General features: G+C 32.0%; 1 protein-coding gene across 2 annotated transcripts in view; it reads left to right on the forward strand.

Annotated features, from left to right (window-relative positions):
- LOC129941378 (dipeptidase 1) overlaps positions 1–22,371 on the forward strand; it is a 114,235-nt gene that overhangs the window by 56,087 nt on the left and 35,777 nt on the right. For both annotated transcript variants that reach the window (XM_056050004.1, XM_056050003.1), the window contains 4 exons: positions 13,332–13,531; positions 13,971–14,127; positions 21,157–21,289; positions 21,996–22,146. In XM_056050004.1, the coding sequence (XP_055905979.1) occupies positions 13,365–13,531; positions 13,971–14,127; positions 21,157–21,289; positions 21,996–22,146 (608 nt within the window). In that variant the 5' untranslated portion in view covers positions 13,332–13,364. The remainder of the gene's footprint in view (positions 1–13,331; positions 13,532–13,970; positions 14,128–21,156; positions 21,290–21,995; positions 22,147–22,371) is intronic.

The raw sequence follows: 22,371 nt of genomic DNA on the forward strand, positions 1-22,371 counted from the left end.
AGATATGCGTTTGTGTTTTACCGAAATATATAAATCATGAATAATTTAAATTTAAAGTTTTGTACAAATTCTTCAAGCTGAGTAGGGTCAACCATACTGCCCTACATATGCATTTCTTAGGATATTTTATCTATACAAGTATTTATTGTATGTCACTATATCATGCAGGTACCTTACTATCTTTCTAATAAATTTAATACTGAATCCTGACACCCTCAATCAAAATCGACACAACTGAATAAGTTTCATAAAATTACAAGCTATGCGAAATCACAAATTGTGTATGTGTATAATGTGCAGTATATGTATATTGTGTATCAAATAAAATTTATTTACAGACAATTAAAGCGGATCTTATAAGATGGTAGGTACACTCCAAGTCATAAGGATATACACAAGAAGGACTATGATATTACCACCCTCATAATGATAGATCTATTAAAAAAGAGCTAGATAATATAGCTTATATACAACCGAATAGAAAACTTTTCAACTTTAAAGAACCAAGTAAAAGGGATTAAAAAGACCGAGTAGACATAAGGTCAAACATAAATTATTTTTAACCACGACGCAATAATGGAAGCAGTATAAAAATCAAAGTTGTTTAAAAATCATTTTGTTTTCAGTGAGAGATTAATTGAGCTTTGCTTCTTCAAAAGATTATTAAACAGTGTTTTTTTGTTAAAGCTGTTAAGTTAAGACGCTTTAAATGTTCAACAGTGCGAAAGAAAAGTAGTGAGTAAATTAAGCCAACGAATGCCTTCTCACTGATCTTAGCTGCTGATTGTGTTGTAGAAATTTATTTATAGAGCGGTTTGACAAACCTTCACCGTAGTAAAAATCGACTGTGGCTATTTCCACCAGTTTTCTTAAAAGGCGTACCTAAACGTTCTTAAGCTGTGCCCAATAAAAGCGAAAATTTGTTTACTATTAAACATACAATGTTGATTCTTCACAAATTTTTTTTTCTAATTATTTATTTTTGACTTTTATTGCTTTTCGTTTTTTTTATCTTTTTAAGTTGGTCTTTTAAGATGGGCAAATTTTTCTATTAGGTTTTATATATTCTACGTTTTTGCTCCTTATACTCTTTTTTCGGAGGTCAACGATGCCTGATTCTATCCTTATGACTTGAAGTGTATGCAATACAATAAGGATACGGAAATACCATACAAGAGCATACAAGTGAAGGCAGAGCAAACCCGATTTCCAGCAATGTTCATTGATTATAAAGAGGTACATACCTTCTCAATACTCAACAGCTTAATTGTGTTAATCAAGAAAGCATACATAACATTAATTATTCCTGCAGACCATTCCAATCCGAAGTTCATGGACAATGATTTATATATCGACACTTTCTTGGTCATTTCATCTAAACAATTAATAATGAACCTTGATATCTATATGTATCAATTAAGGCAAATATATGTACCCAAATATATGTAAATACAACTGGGATAGGTGTCTTTTGTATGCATACATATGTATATCTAATTTATAAAGCCTCCGAGCTGAGAACTATTGATTTTACAACATTGTTTTCCTTTAAAGATACAAATGCACGTCATATTTAAGCAAATGTTTAGCTAGGTATAGGTATGTACTTATAACTGAGTATTTTGGTATGAAATTGATCTTGATTAAATAAACAGTCATTTGTGTCATGCAATTTTCTATGACGAATACTTGTAGTTTCGTTTTGTTTGTCAAGGATACGCTATTTGCTTGAATTCTTCAATCAAATATTGATTGATTAAAAAATACAAATCTAATTCAATATAAACAATAAATGTGGGGATTTCAGTAACATCGGTAAAATGTTTTTCAAAGAACATTTATTGTGATTTTTCAAACAAAGATACAAATATGTCAAAAGATACGGCCCTGATCCGACACATAGGTACCTACTCTCGTACCATACTCAAACACCAAAAACACGCAGTCCCTCCTCAGGGGTCCTTAATTTTTTTTTTTTAAAGTAACACAATTCTACAGAAAGTTGAGCATGAGCAGCCATAAAGATGCTGACAACAAACAAATTTATATTGGTCGTGACTGTGAAACACAGAAAAGCATTATCAGCTGTAGTATAGCAAGAATAGGGACAGGAACAGGAACAGGAACGAGGGAAAGTCAGCAGCAGCAGCAGCAATAACAGTCACAGCGGTAGTATCTTTATAGCTAAATCATTTGCCATTCATAGTTGAAACTTGAAAGCCTGTTTGGCAAACGATGCGATGGCAATGGGCTCTTCTAGAATGTTATTTGTTTTATTGCTTATGGTTTGTTCTTATGTTTTGTTGGTTGGTGTTGTGTGAAAAGTTCATTGCTTTCTGCTGAAAGTTGCAGGCAGGGCTTTTGTTGAAGTGGAATTTTCTGTTATTGCTGTTAACTTTTTAGAGCGAAACACACGAGATACGAGTATTGGAGGAAACTTTATATAAAATGAACAATTAATAAAGAAGATGACCCATTTGCTATAGAAGCCTGGACACACTACGTACACCTAATAAAATGGGAATATTTCCAGAAGTTCATATTAAGTTAATTCTATAGGTCTAATGTTTTCAAAATCGGTTATGAGAATTTCAAGATATTTGAGTTTCATAAATTGTGATGATCTTTTTTTCTACCAAAAGTTAAACTTTCGACTTTTAGAATACAAGAGAAGGATACAAATTTAAATTGCAAGTGAAAGATCACAAAGACATTTTTTAGATTCTATCGGACCTTAATCATCGGACTGTCATTTTCAATTTATTCAGTAAACTCAACATTTTTATTATAAAGTACACAAGAACCAGCAACCTCTGTAAATATTTGGGACGTACATTTAGCGTAATCCCCGCCCTTTAAGACAGGTTATGACAATTTTAGTGCAATAATTTGAGTCTACATATTTGTTGTGTAATGTTGCAATGTCAGTCCGACAACGGGTTGGTCGAAGTGTAGGAAATATATCTGAATCAAACGATCCAATTCAGACAATTCCTTATCGTTCTCAAGAATTTTGCATCGCTCAGACCACATTATGGCGTATTTTACGTAATGATTTTAGTTTACACTTATACAAGATCCGGCTGGCTTATGAATTGAAGCCGATGTACCATTTTAAGTGGCGTACGTTCTCCGACTGGGCTCTGGAGAAGATGAACCAATATGATGAATTTTATAGGAAAATCATCATCAGTTAGCTAGAGTATAATTTGTTGCTGTGTTTGGGACATTTATATTCTTATGTTTTAATTTAAGTTGTAGAACATCGAAAACAAAATTCCTTTAAAAATTAGATGTCCTTAATTTTTTAAAATCTTAAGTGTTTGTACTATTTATAAGCGACAAAATAAAAGGAGAAGGAATTGAAGACGATTTTTCGGAAATTAAACGCAACTTAGTATTTAATTGCGATCTTATATTCAAGGTTACTTCTTAAAAACCTCAATATTTGATATTTCTCTCAGTAAACATCTAGTAGTTACCGTGGCATGATGGCAAGTGCGTTGGACTGTCATGCTAGAGGTCTTGGGTTCGATCCCTGCCTGTGCCACCTAAAGTTTTTATGCACAGGTACTGCCTCTTGCGAGGAATTGACAAATTCTCCTAGAGTAATGCTTGTCATGAAAAGTGCTTTTTCAAATTAGCTGTTCGGCATATAAACTGTAGGTCCCCCCCATCCCTGCAATTACTCACACACAGGAATGGTTGAGAGTTTTAAGTCACTAGTCCCTGGTTCTCTATGGACTATTGCGAAACCTAATTTATTTATTTAAACATCTCATGAAAATAATTTAAAGCATTACTAAAGATTCTTAAAAATCTAAATTGTGTGAAAACACAACTTTTAGTTTTTTTTTGACAGCAAACCGCTTTTTGGTGAACATCTATAAATTACTAACTTGAGATGAAATCCTTGCAACAAAGTATAAAGCAGTAAAACCCAAATTTTATTTTCGTTTAAAAAAATAAATAACTAAAAATATAAGGGGATCATTTCCATTAACGCAATACGATAATCTTGGCTGGATCAGTACAACAGTTCTTAGTGAATTTGAAAAAGCTAATCGGTTGTGCAAATAATCAGGTTGACGAGACTGTATAATACTGTGCAGCTGAATGAGAGTTCTAAATTTTAAAAGGTTTTCAAAATTCAGACCCGCTATTTGTTTAGAATAACATGAAATATAGTCGCAATATTTTTTATTGAAGATGTATCTGGCAAAGTTGTTGCATATAGCATTAAGTTTTCGCCTTGTATTTGAGTCAACGCTACAGCACACTTTACATCCATACAGCAGAATAGGTAATAGAAGAGATCTTACAAGCAACATCTTACTACTGACAGAAACAAACCTTTGGGATGTCCGCAATAGACGCAAAGCCCCATATAACTTGCCAATTGTAGTAGCTGCACGGTGATTCCATGTTAAAGTCCCGTTAAAAATAATACCTAGATTCTTAGCAGACGTTACAAATTCAATAACTGAGCCACCCAGCTGAACCGGTGGAAAGCTTGTCTTATCAAGGGCGCGTTTATAAATACACAAAATTTTACATTTTCTTGGATTGTGGGTGAGGTTATGCTTGAGAGCCCACTATTGTATAACTACTAGATCCTCACTAACATAGTGAACAGCATTTCTTGTATAATTGGACGACATCAGCAAACATATTAACTTTACAAGATTTAACCAGTCGAGGAAGCTCATTAAAGTAAAATGAAAATAAAATAGCTTCCTGAGGGACCACTGCTCGGACAGTCAGAAATGAAGATGTCTGATTTCCTACAGCAATTAGTCGATTAGATAAGAATAATTTCTTATATAAATAACTTTCTAAAAATTCAGTTTATATCAAAAAATAATTCGAAATACATGTTTCGTATTTTCCATTTAAGCAAACAAAATGTAAGTATTTATTCAAATTTCTTGTCTCTTACTTAATACCAGTATAAAACATTTTAATAAAAAACCAAGTCAGGGATGTAGAGTGAAGTGAAGATAATGAAATGCAAATGAAATTTGTATTAATGCAATTTTTTCAATGGAAATATGTTCAAGGTGGCCTTAAATGAGGTATTAAGGATTAGTGAACATTGCTGAATATGAAACTTGAACGTTTTTTTTTTTAAATGTCTAGAATTTTTTTTTAGTAACCACTTACATGGCAGAAACTTGTAGTATCACTCGATTAAATAGAATTATGAAAACTTTAACAGAATTAAAAAACAAAAACATTGATATGGTGCGGAAAATTATTTTCAAAACGTTTACAAAGAAATTTCAGTTCTCAAAAATTAATCAGTATGAACTGGCGTGGTTATTATTCTTAAAATTGTTTAGAAATTTGCGTTTTAGTTAAACGCATTAGAAGAATTATCTAAAATTTCTGAATGAAATTAAATTTTGTTATCAAAGTAAAAAATTAAGACAGGTCTCTTATACATTATTATTTAATCTAAATTTTACAAGTTCTCGTTTTTTGATATTTGATATCTTTTTTGTTAGTTATGCACATATAAACATTTTACAAAAAGTTCTTTTTCTTACATTGAAATAATGTAACAAGCACATTAAACCATAAAAAAGCTTTGCTGGAAGCTCCATAGGTTTTTCAATGAATTAAAGTACATTGAGCCAATGTACAAAGTGATTGATCCAATGTATTTGGTACATAAAATAAAAAAAATATAAAGCAAGGTTTAATTATGTACAGTACATTAAGCCAATGTACTAGGTACATTTATCCAGAGTGCTAGGTACATTGATACAGTGTACTAGGTACATTGATACAATGTACTAGGTACATTTATAAAGTGTACTAGGTACATTTATCTAATTCAGTTCAAATACTTACTTTAATTCATTGTACATTGGCGCAATGTACTTAATACATTGGTTCAATGTACTTAATACATTGGTTCAATCTACTTAATACATTGGCACAGTGTCAATTGTACATTGCCACAATGTATCTTTGCATTGAAACAATTTAAAAAAAGTACATTGGAACAATGTACCTATTAAATTGATTTTAATGTAAATACATTGATTCAATGTATGATCTTTTGAAATCGTTACATTAACTAATGTAAAAGTACATTGAAATTCAAATTGCGTCGATTTCCTCAATTTTTAGTATGGGAGTAGATCAACGTACCCTATAACATTGAGACAATGTACGGTACATTGAAACCGAATAATTTTGGTACATTGTTCCAATTTATGGTATATTGGCTGAATGTTTTGTACATTGTCCAAATGTAAAACAGTTCAATATAAGGCATACAACGATATTATGTACCATTTTTTTCAGTGTGCCTAAACTGTAATTTTAAGTACTTACAATAACCCCTGCAATTTTAATTGTTTCATATAGGTAAAGCTATTATACCTAACCTAACGATGATGCAACGGCAACGCCTGATGTCAAGCTGTTCCTACGCTTTTATATTTATGAATAGTGTGCATCACTATAAACATACAATAAAAGAGTATAACGCACAAAAAGAGAGAATAGAAAATTAAATCGTTCTATTTAGATTTATAAAAACAACGTTCATAAGTAATGCCGCGCTCATTTTTTCCTATAAACTGAGCAAACAATCATAATAAAGCAGCTATACCAACTTTGAATAAGAAGGCAAAAACTCTTAAACATTTCAACTTAATTAGCTTCATTCTTTGCATCCCGCTTTTATGTGCAATTTCCCTCAAAACCTTATTGGAAGGATACTCGTATATTATATCTATATACGCTACGCATTTAAAATTTACCCTGCTTCTTCTTCGTCCATAGTGAGCAAACACCCGCCGGAAAAGTTTTGATGAATGTGTTAATATAACTTATGTGATAATTAATCAGGTCCGGGAAAAGCCAGCGGGAAGCGTTTTTGTTTCTATATTCCAAGAGCTGTTTCATAAGAACTCTCCATCTCGAGAGAGAAAATATTTAATTTCTTTTTTTAGTTTTTAATGAACTGGAAATTAATACTAATTACCATTCTAGAGTAGAGAAAAGAAATCGCACTCCATTTTAAGCATTTTTCTTCTTTTTTTTTTAATATGAATGAAGGTATAGATATATGGATTTCCGCATTATGACTACTAAGGTTGCAAAGCCTACGTACCTACGTCAACGAGCCACCTACCGACGACGAGCGACGCTGTAGATATGTATAATGAAACAAATGAAAAAAAACCACATGCAAATGAAAAAAATGGTAATATTTCAAAGACTTGTGTATGTACATATGTAGCAGCAGTGGATTCTTAACGTATTCATTCAGAAGAACAGCAAAATTCAAATCGTCCCTGTTAGCTCAGATCCTGCAATTTTTCATTGGATTGACCTAACAGTATGTGGTTTTTTGTCTAATATGAGACGATAGCTGAAACTTTGCTCTCTTGAATTTTAATTTTGTGTGAATGCAGAAAAAAAGACCACCAAAATCCAGATTATAAGAATATTTCAAGCAGGTTCTCGTCTCGCACACTCACTTGGGAAAACTGAAAACCAGCGAAAAGTCATATAAAAACAAGGATACGCTCATAAAACACCAAATGCAAGAAGTTGCTCCCGTCGGGATTTATATCTATCTTCATTCTCCATCTTCACGCCCCTATTGCAGTGGACATATGCTCAAGTTGCTGTTTTCTTTAACTGTGAATTGTGCAATGTTCACATGGAGTTTATTTATAGTATACTCGCTCGACTCTAGTGTATGGTATAGGTAGCAATTCAAAAGCGCAATGCAGTGGTATCTTTTGACATACTGATGGGAAGTGTGATCAAACATGTGTACCTACATATGTTTTGTGTAGTCTACCCCCTGTGTTCACATGATGTTGGTTTTATTTTTATTTCTATTATTATTATTCAAATACTTGAACGCAAAATTTAACACCACACCTCCCCCGCAGGATAATTCGAGGGAGGACTTTTCAAACAAAAGCATTTAAGGTTGAGAGAATGAGGTTGGTTGAAGTTGAAGTTTAAGTTCTGAAGTTGTGATTGCTTGATGCCTGTCCCAAAAAAATGGCATGAGTTTTTCTTTATACCTAGTCTCTTCAGGGGATATCTTCCCTTTTTATCTAGCTTTGTATAGAGCAAGATTAAATGGGGATCATGTATTACTCCAAGGTAGTTACCATGTAATTGCTCTTTTTTCGGATGTGTTTGTCAAGATGCTGCGATGAAATTGATATTGTTGACGCAAATACATATGTAGGTATATAGTACCTCCTTATTTGGTATGGCAAGTTGGTAAAGTGCGGTATTGCGACAAACAAAAGATTCAAGTGCGAAAACTTATGACTCCATATCCTTGGAAACTTTTCACGGAATATTGTATTTAGGTGACTTTATAGAACAAAAATGAACTAAAGGGATACAAAATAAAGTAGTTTCTCAGCGAAATTTTAATTCACCGTTGCGTCAACCAAAAAGTTGTTTCCAGACTCATTTTTGAAAAAGGTAGCACAATTCCACACCAAACTGTCACTTTCTGTGAATTAAATGGCTTATAAAATAAAAATAAATTGGTTGGCGCAACAGTCCATTAAGAACCAGGGCCTAGTGACTTACAATTCTCAACCATTCCTGTGTGCGAGTTATGTTGCCAGGAATGGAGGGGACCTACAGTTTATATGCCGATTCCGAACGGCTGATTTGAGAAAGCACTTTTTCAGACAAGAGTTACTCTTGGAGAATTTGTCAACTCCTCGCAAGAGGTAGTACCCGTGAAAAGACTTAAGATGGCATAGGCAGGGATCGAACCCAAGACCTCTGGCATGACAGTCCAAATGGCTTATTGACAATAATTTGCAGGTTTTCTGAGCCCCATTACAAATGATGATTTTTCGTCGAAAATCATTGTTCAATTCAAGGTTCCAAACTTTTGGCCGATATGGAAGCGGATGAGTCATATTGGACATTGGAAGCGAATAATTCAAAATCTTTGAGCTAAATTCTCTTCAGGCTAGCGCGTGTAAAAATTGACACTCTCGGCTACTTATTATCGACGACGGCTGTTTTCCACTAACATAGCAGTCTTACGAAACACATCAAACGTTCAAACGTAGAACCGCGATGTGGTATTGACCTTTAGTCCAGACATCGACCAGAGACTGTAGTTAATTTTAAAACAAACTGCATTTGAAATACTAAGAGTGAATGTAGCCATTTTGGTGTTTCGACATTAGCAAAATGTTAAGCAATAGTAATGTGATAATATCGTTTAAAATTTGCAAAATTATCCTTTAGATTAGTAACATACTTAAAAGTGTTTAAAATTTTACTAAATCGGTTAAAATTTTAAGCTAAAGTTGTTTAAAAGTTTATTTTGGCTCAAAGTTTGTTTCATACTTTAGGTTTAAGGTTAAAGCATTTATAAAGGGTGACTATTTAAAAGCTATAGAAAAGTTTTTCAAAAAACAAAACACAAAAAATTCAGAAAAATGCATAAGATCCTTATTTGAATCGATAAATTTAATGTTTGAAGATTATTTCATGCAAATGTTGACCTTGACTGCGCCTCATATTGTCCATCCGCTTTGTATAATTTTGGCATACTCTTTCCAACATTTCGGCCGGTATTTGACTAATCGATGCGTCAATTCAAGCGGGCTTGTCTGTATAGACATGAGCTTTAACATAGCCCCACATGTTAAATCTAAAGATCTAGGCAGCCAATTGATCGGTCACGAACGTGAAGTCTATTGTTGCGCGTGCTGTGTGGCATGTGGCACCGTCTTGTTAAAACCTCATGCCATGTAATTCTAGCTCTTGCATTTTGGTCAAAAAAATTTCGATATCATCTTTGAAGAAGTATGGTCCAATAATGCCACCAGCTCATAAACCGCACCAAACTGTGACTTTTTCTGGATGTATTGGTAGCTTTTGCATACCTTCTGGCTGAGATTCACTCCAAAATCGACAATTCTGCTTGTTTGCGTACCAAATGAGCAAAAATGATCATCAAAATCGATAATTGATGGTCATCATTGCCACTGGTCTATACAACTGCGACATTTTTTTCAGTTCGCACTGTACTTAAGCGTTTTGGTGGTTTATTGTCCATCAATGTAAATTTGGTACGAAATTTAGTCACAATAGCCCGAATAGCCGTTTCAGTGGGTCGATTAAACTGAACATAAAATGGAAGAAGCGCGCGATGAACTTTTTTAACAGAGCAGTAAGATTCATTGTTAAATTATAGACCAAACTGAAGATTTTTGACAGCGAAACAAAACACGAAACGTGCGTCAGCTGTTTAAACCAGTGTTATCAAAAATATAATAGCTAAAACATCACTCTTTACATCTACATAATTTTGAAACTTAACCTCAAAATAAATGTTTAAAAGCATATTTTATTTAGGCTGTATATTGATTGATGAGATCAAATTTGTTTTGTTTAATTTGTGTACTAAGGTTTAAAAAAGAATACAAGGCCAGGAAATAAGTCCACTCAGTGGGAACTAAATGAACTTTAGTAAAGTGGCTAAAGTTGCCATTCTTTAGGTTAAAATTAACTTAGATATCAGAGTCTTGAAACTTGTTTTAATTTGATGAGCGCAGTCGAATTGCAAGTTATTTAAATTTAAGATATGATTCGAGCAATACACTGATCGACAATATATTGTTTTGTTTTCTGTCCCACAAACAAAATAATACTTTTTTAAATAATTACATCAGGTTTTTAAAATATGCTCTTTAATGCCTTCAAATTTAATGCTGATTTTGAATCCAAACATGAATTTTTACTATTTTCTCAAATACCCGTTTTCAACGGCGCAGGCACATAAGTCCCCGGGACACAAGTCCCGAATTTCTTTTTTGGGACTTATGTCCCACTTTGCTGGGTCACAAGTCCCGAACTCGATTCGGGACTTATGTCCCACCCTACTGAGACGTAATTCCTGAAAAAATATTTCGGGACTTATGTCCCACGTAAATGTTTTTTTTTTATTTTTACATAAATGTACGCATAGAGACAATTTAAAGAAACCACAGCCTACGAAATGGTCGAACCGGTTTTATTCTCTCGATTTTTTTTTTCGGTAGTACAGTAAAGGCATTGCATAAATCGGTGTTATAAAGAATTTGAGAAAAATATTATAAGGCAAACAAATTATTGCGAATTTTATTAAATAAAAATGATAAAATCGCGATTATGATTAAAGAAAATATAAAATGCAATTATATTAGTAAAGTTCTCAAAACAATACAAATATATGTATGTATATATATCTTTAATTACTTGATAACTTGCGATTCCAAAAGTTTTTCTATTACCAAATTACTTTTGTAAATTCAAAAGAGCACATTCTTCAATAATTCTTCAAATTGTTTTTGTTTCATTCGGGACTCATGTCCCATTTTTGGCTAAAAAATTCAGGACTTACGTCTCAGTAGGGTGGGACATTAGCCCCAAATCGAATTCGGGACTTATGACCCATCAAAATGGGACATAAGTCCCGAAAAAGAAATTCGGGACTTATGTCCCGGGGACTTATGTCCCTGCGCCGTTTTCAACATTATTTTATATTTTTAGATTTACTTCAAAAAACTTGATATAATAAAATTGTTTAGACAACAGTTTCGTTAAAAGAGCAAAACTTACTTTCCAATCGTTTTGCTTTTTTTTGTTAAAAAACTGTTTTACTATAAATGACTTGGCGTATTGCAGATTTGAGAGATCTAACAACTCATGAAAATTGTCGAGTGTTTCATGAAATAATATAAATATTTCAACTTAATATTAAAGAAAGGTGTTATACATTTCTAAAACCATCGCGGACTTTATTGAGTAAAAAATCTACTTCAAAAATTTAGATTGCCTCAAATAGCCTTATGTACGTGTTTTATAGATTTTGAAAAGTAATATCTCAAAAGATGAGATCATAAATTAATTCAGAAGTCCGATTCGAATTAGCCATCAAAACCAGGAAAAAAACCTTGCCGACCAGTGTTATTTTCTGAATTTGGAAAACTGTATTTAAAAAAATTCTTATTCTTATTATTTTTGACTACGGCTTCCGGAAATAGCGCCAGGATTTTGTTTGAAAAGAAAAAAAAAAGAAAGTTCTACATAAAATTCTTTAACCACACATTTTTTCGTAATTAAATTCCCACTAAGCACGGGAACAAAGGCCACTTTATTAAAGTGGATTAAATTCCCGCTGTAGTACCCGTGGCATGATGGTTAGTGCGTTGGCCTATCATCCTAGAGGTCTTGGGTTCGATTACTGCCTATGCCATCTAAAGTCTATTCACGGGTACTGCCTCTTGTGGGGAATTGATAAATTCTCCAAGAGTAACTCTTGTCATGAAAATGTGTTTTCTCAAATAAGCCGTTCGGCATATAAACTGTAGGTCCCCTCCATCCCTGATAACAGTACTAGCACTCATGACATGAAAGGTTGAGAGTTGTAAGTCACTAGGCCCTAGTTCTCAATGGACTGTTGCGCCACCCAATTTATTATTTATGTGATGGAACTACGTCGCTAAATGGACTTAATTCTCGTAAACCTATTTCTCTGCAGAAATACTCGTTTCATTGTATTTTTGTTAGTTTTTGTGTGATAGAAATTTAAACATCTCAAGTTTTTCGCAGAATTTTATTTTCATAGGTCTATTGATCATATTTAGATTACTGCTGAACCAAGTCTATTTTTTATAAAAATGCAGACATTTTAAAAGTAGAATTTTCGGCTTAAGTTTACACAAACTAAATTGATGACAAAGCTACATGTCCAAAAATTGACTTGACTCAGTTTTCCAAAAAAAAAAAAAAAATAACCTGGATCCGTTCTTTTCTTAGCTTAACCATATATGTAGATAATAATGTTAAGGATTCATCTCCCTTACAAAATAATTTTTTTAAACTTCATTGTGCATAAACTAATAAAGTAATTTTTTTTCAAATTATTTTCTGCTAAATTTAACGGTAAAGCTACTCAAATTCTATGTACTATGTTGACATTACGTTTTTCCTTCTAAAGATTTTGCTTTCGTTTGTTTTTTTTTTTCATTCTTTTTATCTTGTATATCCAGTCTTTTATTTTTTAATAACAAAAAAAGAAGAAAAACGTAGAGGGAAAGGGATGATGTTGCTTTTGCAGGTCGGAAATGAATCCATTAAATGTCCTTGCTTTTCTTGTAGGTACTCTTAGGTCTTTTTAATTTTATTTAACGACTCCAACTCTGAACTCTATTGATTTTATTTTTATTGTGAACAGAAAGGCAATGATGTAATTTTATTTTTATTAATTCGTTTGCTTTTGTTTTGTTTTTTCTTTTTGTTGTTCTGCTCGACTTTTATTCCAGGTCTCAATGTGACAGTGTCACTTTAGAAGGGCAATGAAATCGCGGAAGCACCACAAAGGCTTCGTGCTTTGCGGCTTAAATTGCTTGACTTTTGTCTACTTTCCATTAGTTCTGCCCGTAATACTATGCACAGCGAACGATTTCGACTATCGAATGCAGAGAGTGAAAAAAGTGTTAAAAGAAGTGCCTTTAATCGATGGGTAAGTTGACTCCTCATTTTATAATGTACTTGTTTTTCTTTTTATTTATATTGATGTTTACTCGAGGACTATTCAGTTTACGTTCATTGCAGTTGCACTACTTGAAAAGTGAATTGAAATGATTCGTTTAGATGTGAAAATTGAGTTGGGAATTTAAATCAATATTTTCTTCAATAAATTTGAAGTTTGTACTGAATTAAATTAACATTATTTGCATTCTTTATTTAAGACTTGTTTATCATTCCTTCTTTCTCGAAGGCTGCAGGTCAACAAAAATAAAAATAAAGAAAATACCACTTAGCTATGTGACCTGGAGCTTTCCAAAGACATATCAAAAAGTGATTTATTTATTTAAGGACAGGAATAGAACACAATATTTTATTTAAAAAACAAAAATCAAAACATAATTGTAAAAATGATAATTTTTTTTAATTTACAGACACAACGATCTGCCATGGAACATCAGAAAGTTTTTAAAGAATCAATTAAGAGACTTTCGCTTTGGCGGCGACTTACGAGAAATCCTTCCTTGGTCGACGAGTGCATGGAGCCATACAGACTTGAGGAGATTGAAAGAAGGAATGGTGTCAGCTCAGGTTAGTTTTCTGTTTATTTTTGTTTTACTAAAATTGAAAACCAAATACAGATTTATGATATACATTTAATTAAAGTTGTAAAAATAAATCCTGATTATCCAACAATACCGAGAAAATACTGAGATTCCAATTTTTGAAAAACAAAAATCGGTAACTTTAAGATATTTATTTTGTTTTCATTTTCATTTTTGTTGGTATTGTTTTTGTTTAAATAACGGACCAAGTTTCAATTCTTAATAATTTTACTAACAAAAGACTTAAATAGAACAAAAGTTGCTAACAAATAAATTAATCTTCAAACTTTTTTCAACAAAGTTTTTATTGTGCTAGTTAGGGTATTAAATTTTCGTTTTGTGTTGTGTTGTGTTCTATTCTGTTTACGCGTCCTGCTAAGTCCTTTTTTGCTTTTCAAGCCAAAGCTATGGTAAGCACAATTTGTGAAATAAACGCGAATGAATGAATCAGAATGGTAGGGCGCGGGCGGCTGTGTAGCGGCAGTAGTGCCAAGAGTAGTAGTTGCAAATAATGGAAGCTGAATTGAATGACTGATTCCATTAAGGTTTAGGAAGGTATTCTGGATTGAACAATATGTTTTTCTGTACATATTTATGTATATACAAACAACAATCAAACTCAAACTGTAGACCGTAGCCATAGCTTGCTTATATATTTTCATTTTATTTTGTTTACCTGCCTAAGAATTATTTTTCAAGACTTTTTTTCATCCGGGGTTTAGAGAGATACAGTCTTTATATTTTGGATGGCAAATATAAAAGGATACCTATAATAATGCATTTAAATCCACATTACAAAAGAATAGAGACTATTTAGGATTCAGGAATTTTGGGACACGGCCGGCAGAGGTAAAGTAATTTTGTCTAATACTGAGCTTTCGTGTTGGACATAGTTTGATGGCAAAAAACATGCCATGCTGAAATTTGTATTTGTATAAACTTTTTGAATTAGGGAAAAGTAATTTTTAAGGAATTTTTCCTTAATATTACATTAAGTATTTTTCTAGAATTTATTTCAGAAAGAATCGAAGTTATCATAAAGTGATGTAAATCTCAAAAACACAGGCTTCTATTTTCTACAACATGTAGTTTTTGATCTAGCTCAGACATATCTTAAGTCGACCAAAACTGAAAATTATTGTAACTGAAAATTGATTTAATATGTCTCAATAAAAAAAAAAGAGTTTTTAAATTTCTTTTCTTTATCAATGACGAGGTGAGACTTTATTCATTTTTCTGCCAAGATCTTGGTGATGGCCCGAAGCGACTAAAAGAGGAGTCAAGTTACCTTATTGACATTACGAAATCGCTTAATGCCCCATAGTATATAAATTCAGTTAAGAGAACAGAGCGACAAATTGTTAGTAATTTTATAAATAAAGTTTATTGAGATATATTTAAAAAAAATATGGCAGAACAGAACACTGAAAAAAATTACAACTTCGGTATGTATAGACGCTCCCAATCGTTTTTAATACATGTGTATGCACCCTGTTTCAACTCTGTTCAAAACTGCATACAACTATTCTTTAAATTTGTATAATACTAAAATTTGTATAACTAACTTTTCATTTTTCATATTTTAGCTTAACTGCTAAACGAAAGACGGTCTTCTAAATAACTCCGAATTTAAAAAAAAAAAAACTGTCACTGACCTCCTCTAATTTTCAGCCAATTAATGAAATAAAAAACATTAGTCGTGCTTTTTTGGAATTTTGTATAAATTACTGTGAGAAATTGCCAAACAAAAACGATTCCAGCAGTCCTAATTTATATTTAAAAGTTGAAACAGTGGAACAAAAATTTAGAGAAATTTAAACCAGTGGCCTAATTTTGCAAGAAAATAATATCCTGCAAAGTAAAGTGCAAAGTGTTTCGCAAAATTTGCAATGTGAAAAGACTTTTCACTTTTCAATTCTATTTTCAAAGTGAAAAATACAAGTGTAAACAGATAATTTATCAATTTTCGACACTCGATGAACTACTCCAATAACTATTATTATTTTTTTATAAATTATTTATTTTACAACAGATTTTCAAAAGAAAATCTTTAAGTTGTCAAATTTGAAAAATGGCTACGATGTCGATGAATGAAAGAAACTCTGAAAATGAAAAATGAAATGACATTTCTGAAATTGAGATAAATCAACGCGTTAACTCTTACATTTAAAATTCATGCTCTTTGGTTAATTATTCAAAATTAAAAATAGCCGATGTCCATTGTATTGTTAACTATTATTTACGTTTCCATTCTCAAGGCGGTTCATATATTTTCTATTGTTTATCACTTCTTTTCAAAACAAACTCGTATTTGTCTTAGCATATTACTGAAAAGCTTTTCAAAATTCTATAAATATTTTGCAAGTTTATTGTTTGGTGAAATAAAAGACATATTTTGCAATATAACAAAACTTTTCAATTTTCAAAAAAGACTTTAATGAAATGGACGATTTTAATTTGCAAAGGAAGTTGAATGAAATAAGAACTGTAGAGAAGGGGTTCGTTCGTAGGTTATGGTATTATGTGTAGATGATGCATTAAAAGTACCAACGCCTCAAAATGTAAACTCGAAAATGGACTTCGGTACTCGAAAATCAAATCAAATCTCTATTCACAGCAGGATTTTATTTTATCTTTCATCTGCAGTGATTCTACTGCGGATGTTGTATTTTTTTGATTTACATATATTCCACTGAACTACAGATGGCTTTTCCAAGAAAACAAACCTATTACACTCGTCGACAAGCTTTTCTTACTAGCAATAAAATTAGACTTATCCAATGGATTTTGGTGGCCTTATTAAAATCCGACTTCAAAATGAATGTATCACGTCAGGTTTTTGAGATGTTGCTTTTGAAAATTAACAAAAAAACACGTATGTATGTAAGGCTTTTCGAAGGCTGTCGTAATTCATGAAGTGGATTTTTTTTCCAATAAAATTCGTGCTGGTTTTACAAATCTAAAATCCCTTTCTTCAATATTCAGTTAAAATATTTATGTAAGTATATTATATGAAAAATGTTCATAAGTTCGAACATTTCATCTGTCTACAAAAAACTAAAAAGAAACGCTAAGCCCTTTATGCTAAAAGCATTTCAACAGAAAAAGGTAAAACGGTTTGGAAGAAATAAACATCAATAATACAAAAAAGCCAGGTTCTTAACCTTAATTAATTAAAATTCTTAATTTCATAAACTCTCATTTTGAAAGTTTTTTTTTTGAGATGATTGAAGGGATATAGATTATTTTATTTTAAAGTCTATGGCTCTTAAGATGTTTTTCTTAAATCCAAAAATGCTTACGTATCCAATTTATACATTTTATATAAATGAATAGCCAGACTTTCAATTTCTTCAATTGTCATTTCGCTCGGCAACAAAGACCCTCGCTATACACAAACCTCTAACTTTTATTGCTCGATATTTATTTTCTTCCGCAGAAAGAACGCCTGACTCACAAAAAGCACACGATATAGACGCTCTAAATGATTTTATGTTAATTGTACTCATCTATTGCCATATACAAATACAAAATAGGGGAAATGAAAATAACGATATGAGATGCTTGCTTCGTTTCTCAAAAGCATAAGATGGTTTTTAGTTTCACGCTAATATTCATATACAAAGCATTTACCCCTAAAAAGCCAAAAACATTGGCCGGGGTGTAATAATTTTAGACACTTTTCCTAGGCGTTCTTTGCAGAGGGAGATTGAGATAAACAAAGAAATGGGTAGGCTTGAAACAGAAAAAGAAGAGCATGAGAAAACAATTAAATGAATACGTACTAAATTTCATCTACACACACAAGACACAAGGAATGTTCCATACAAAATAAGCATCTAACACCCATTAGGGACAGGGACAAGGACAAGGATCATGGAAGAAGAAATAGAATAGGATAAAACATAAAATAAAATAAGAAAATGGTGATATATAGCGCAATCCAGATCTGAAGATTATTGTTCAGTTGATTCTTCTAATGAGCTCTGACACTTTTTTTTCTTTTGCCAGACTTTTTGGCGGCTCTCAATGTGCTTGTGCTTAATGCCTTGAAGTTGAACATTCTTACAGTATTTTGGTCTGGTCCTGTTGTTCTGTGATGATCTGTGAGAGAAGTTTGTGGTTGTATGCGTGATGGTACACACTCATCTTATTGTTGTGTCTTCAGCAAAAGAAAATTAATGAAAACGGAAATTGCAAATAAGAATAATTGATGCAATAATACTTTTGAATTAAGTAGATTTAGGTTATAGGAGGAGGTCTGAGTTCAAGGCGTGTGTCGAGGTGTTTATGAGGGTATTTAAGTTTGCAATCTAATCACTTCGAAAATTTCAAATTATTTACGGAAATTAATGTTATGAATTAGTGTTGTTGTTCTTGTATTTTGTTGTGGCAAATAGAAGCATTGTACAGAGATTTTAATAACATAACAATTAACATAATAGAATCCTTAGACTAGTGGCTATTTCGTGTCGTGTTGCTTCCACACAATAGGAACTAATTTGTTCTTTCAGCGTTATTTAGTTTTCATTATTATAGGTACTTTTTCAATTATATTTTAATAGAGTTGCTATAATAACTTCAAAATAGATTACAATGCATGCATGATTTACATAGGACCTGTTAAAGTTATATTCTTTAGCTAGCGAAGTAGCACAAGTAGCAATAAAACGCTGTAGTTACTAATGTATCTAACTTTTCATTACTTTTTTAAACGAGGTTAATATCAATTGCGTTCTCAACAAAGAAACTTATTGACTTCAAATGTCACGTCTTGAAATTATATTGAAGGAATGACTTCGAGAGTTTTAGGCGAAGATATAAAGCTTTTCTGTGTATCAAATTTGTATTCAAGCAATCAAGTTACACTGGTTGATGAAATTACGTTTTTTGCTGCCCGTGGTATTAGTGCGTAGGCTGTCATTAAATCTAAAGTACCGCTTCTTTCGAGAAATTGAAAAATCCTTGTCTTAAAAAGCCGTTCTGATTCCGAATAAAAACTGTAGGTCTCCTCTATCCTTGAAATTATCCACCTACACAAAAAGCTGAGAGTTGTAAGGCGCCCTGGTTATGTTAACTACAAGTTTTTATTTTTTAGAACCGTTTATAGGAATATATTTTGAATATTGAAGTAAAAGATTGTAGAAATTTGCCTTTGAAGTCGGATTTCAATTAAAGCATAATTTGATTGCCACAAACATTACCTTGTTATTGATTCAAGATCTGTTTCAGATTTTTAATAAATCTGGAACTGCAACTACAAAATAATATAAGCTCATTAAACTCTGACCGGGGCTTGCATCGAAAAGAATGAAGATCTAATTTTTTTCGGTATGTAATCACCAACCCCCTCTTCTGGAACGGTAACGTATGCAATTCGCCAAAAATGCCGTAAGATGTTTGGGGTTTTTAGGGCGATGCAAGAATTTGTTCTCCCCATCTGATCTGGGTGTTATTTACAAGACTTATATACGTTCAAAGTTTGAGTACTACTTCAACTTACTAAACCCTCTTGGACAGTATTGAACTGTTTAGACTGATTGGTAATAATATTATCATAAGTTCATTTAATTCTCTTGAACATCGTCGTAAGATTTAAGCCTTTTTTACCGTTATTTTAACGGTTTATGCTCTAAAGAAATAGCCACTTATTCCTTCCCTTAAGCAGTTCAACCGTAATACTCGCTTTTTTAGGAATGCTCATCAGTATACCCAATTTCTGTTGTATTGTCAAGTACAGAGATTCGTTCTTAAGCCGTACAACGCTTATGTGAAAGCCTTATCGAATTTTTACTTTCCTATGTAATTGAAATAGTTAGGAATTCAAAAAAAATGTTCACCGACATTTCCTTTCGAACAATGTGTCATTCCATAATAGGGGCACTAATATCGCCTTTAGTGTGTTTTATACTAAAATAAAAACAAACATTTTCCAAACTACGAATACAGATCTATATGATAGAAGTTGAAGTTCCATCCAAAAACTAACCAAGTAAAGGTATCTTAAACTGGGTTTAGGAGATGACATTCTCTTTGATTTCAACATGTGTGAAAAAGCATTTATTTATAATTTCTTCCGGTTTTTCTTTAAAAATTAATGTAAGAATTACAAAATCAAAAGAATTTTGTGAACGATCATAAGAGTCCGTTAACGACATTTAAATATTTTAGTCACTTGTTGTTATTGTTTCCGCATTATATCACGTATTCACTTATAAAAATAAGTTAAAGCCTTATTAAAAGCAATATCAAAATATCGTTTAACCTTGAAAGTTATTTCCTAAAACCTACATGACATCCAACTAAATATAAGCTGTATTTATTTAAGTTTGTGCACAAATTATTTCCAAACCCTATATTAGGGGATATATGTACATATATTTATATACCACTTTTATATAAGGCACCTACAACATCCCATTTCGATTTGCCATAGCATACTCTACAAACATATGATTATGAAAACAAGGATGAGGATCATGATAGTTTTTTCTCATCATCATCATCATCGCATGTTAAAGATTGATTTAAATTTGATTGAGCGTAAGACTTAAGGAAAAATACATTGTTTAACCAACCGTGTTACAAAATCTTATGACGTCAATATACATATATAAAAAAATCAATTTCACGCAAAACACAATGTCCTATACAATACATAGAAGGAACACAACATATTTAACAAAAGCCCGTTTTTAGGATAATAAAATCAAAAATAGAAACTTTTGGTTTTGAAATAAAGAAATATTACAATGATTTTTTCAATTCAAAACGAAGACTATTATAATTTAATTGTAGAGACATGTAAACCTTTTCCTTCGGCCACAAAAACCCACACAAACACATGTGTAAATGGTCAATTTACATACATATATAGTATAAGTGTACAAGTGTAGTAATGAAATATAAAATAGCCCATGATAACTGCTATATAAATAGTATATTTTATAAAACAATAGAAAATTCAATTTCGTTTTTATATTCATAGCGTTTTATTTTTCATGAACAATTTCAGTTTTGGTCCGCATATGCCCCTTGTTCCTCTCAACACTTGGATGCTGTACAACTAACATTAGAACAAATAGATTTAATAAGACGTCTCGTACACCTATACCCTCATCACATGACTCTTGTGACAACAGCCTCAGGTACGTGTAGTATCTCTACTTTTCGCAGCCTGTTCTTTTCATTTAATTATTAAAACAAAACTTTACTTATATTACATATGTATATGTATATATATATATAATTTAGAAAAACGTATGTGTGTTCTTTCAAATGCCATGATGCTGATGCTGATGCCTTATGTTTGTGCCTACACCTCTTTGTTATACGATACTTTACGACACTGCAAGGATTTATGGAAATTTTATTCATACATTCTTAAGAATTTTAAAACGCTTTAAGCAAGGACACAAAACAAAATACAAAAACAAAACAAAAACACAGAGATATAAGAAAAAATAAACATATACAATCCCAATGTAAGATTTCACCCGCGACACACGCTGCAAGGGCGTCCTTGTGGGCTAAACTTCCATCAACAATGACAAGTTGTATCTTAGAAATGTATAACACGTTTGTTTTTTTCATTTCATTTTGTTTTGTTTTCTCCTCCAATATCCTCTTCGTGTGGCCAACGAAGTAGATGGGCGAATTGAAAGATACATCGCAACAACAACTTTCTGAATTGTGATCCACCTACAGGATTTTTAAACCTTTTTTTTTGCTTTCGAAAATATTTTTGATTGTTCTTTAAATCGTTTTTGTATCTAAATATTTTTATCTGAATCAATTTTTGTTTGAAACATATGCTCTCCGTTTTTTTTTTTCTAATCTTATTTCTATTTTCAGGGATAGAAGAAACTCACAAGAGTGGAAAGATAGCCAGTTTAATTGGTGTCGAAGGAGGTCATGCTATTGGTACAAGTTTAAGTGTGTTAAGGATGTTTTACCAGTTAGGTGCTCGATATTTGACACTCACACACACCTGCAATACACCTTGGTAAGTTTTGCAAAATGTAGATACATAGCGCACAAGTGAATCTAGGAATTATTTTAGAGCATTTAAAGTGTGAACATTAATTGGAATAGATAATTCAACTTGTTTTAAATTGAAAGAGAATTAAATTGGGAGTTATAGTGAATAAAATTAAGCACGAAATTTTTCCTACCTGTAGGGAAACTCTAATAGAGTTCAATCTGAAGTCTATTGCTATTGATTTGAAAG

This window comes from Eupeodes corollae, chromosome 1 (assembly GCF_945859685.1).
Source record: "Eupeodes corollae chromosome 1, idEupCoro1.1, whole genome shotgun sequence".
Lineage (NCBI taxonomy): Eukaryota > Metazoa > Arthropoda > Insecta > Diptera > Syrphidae > Eupeodes > Eupeodes corollae.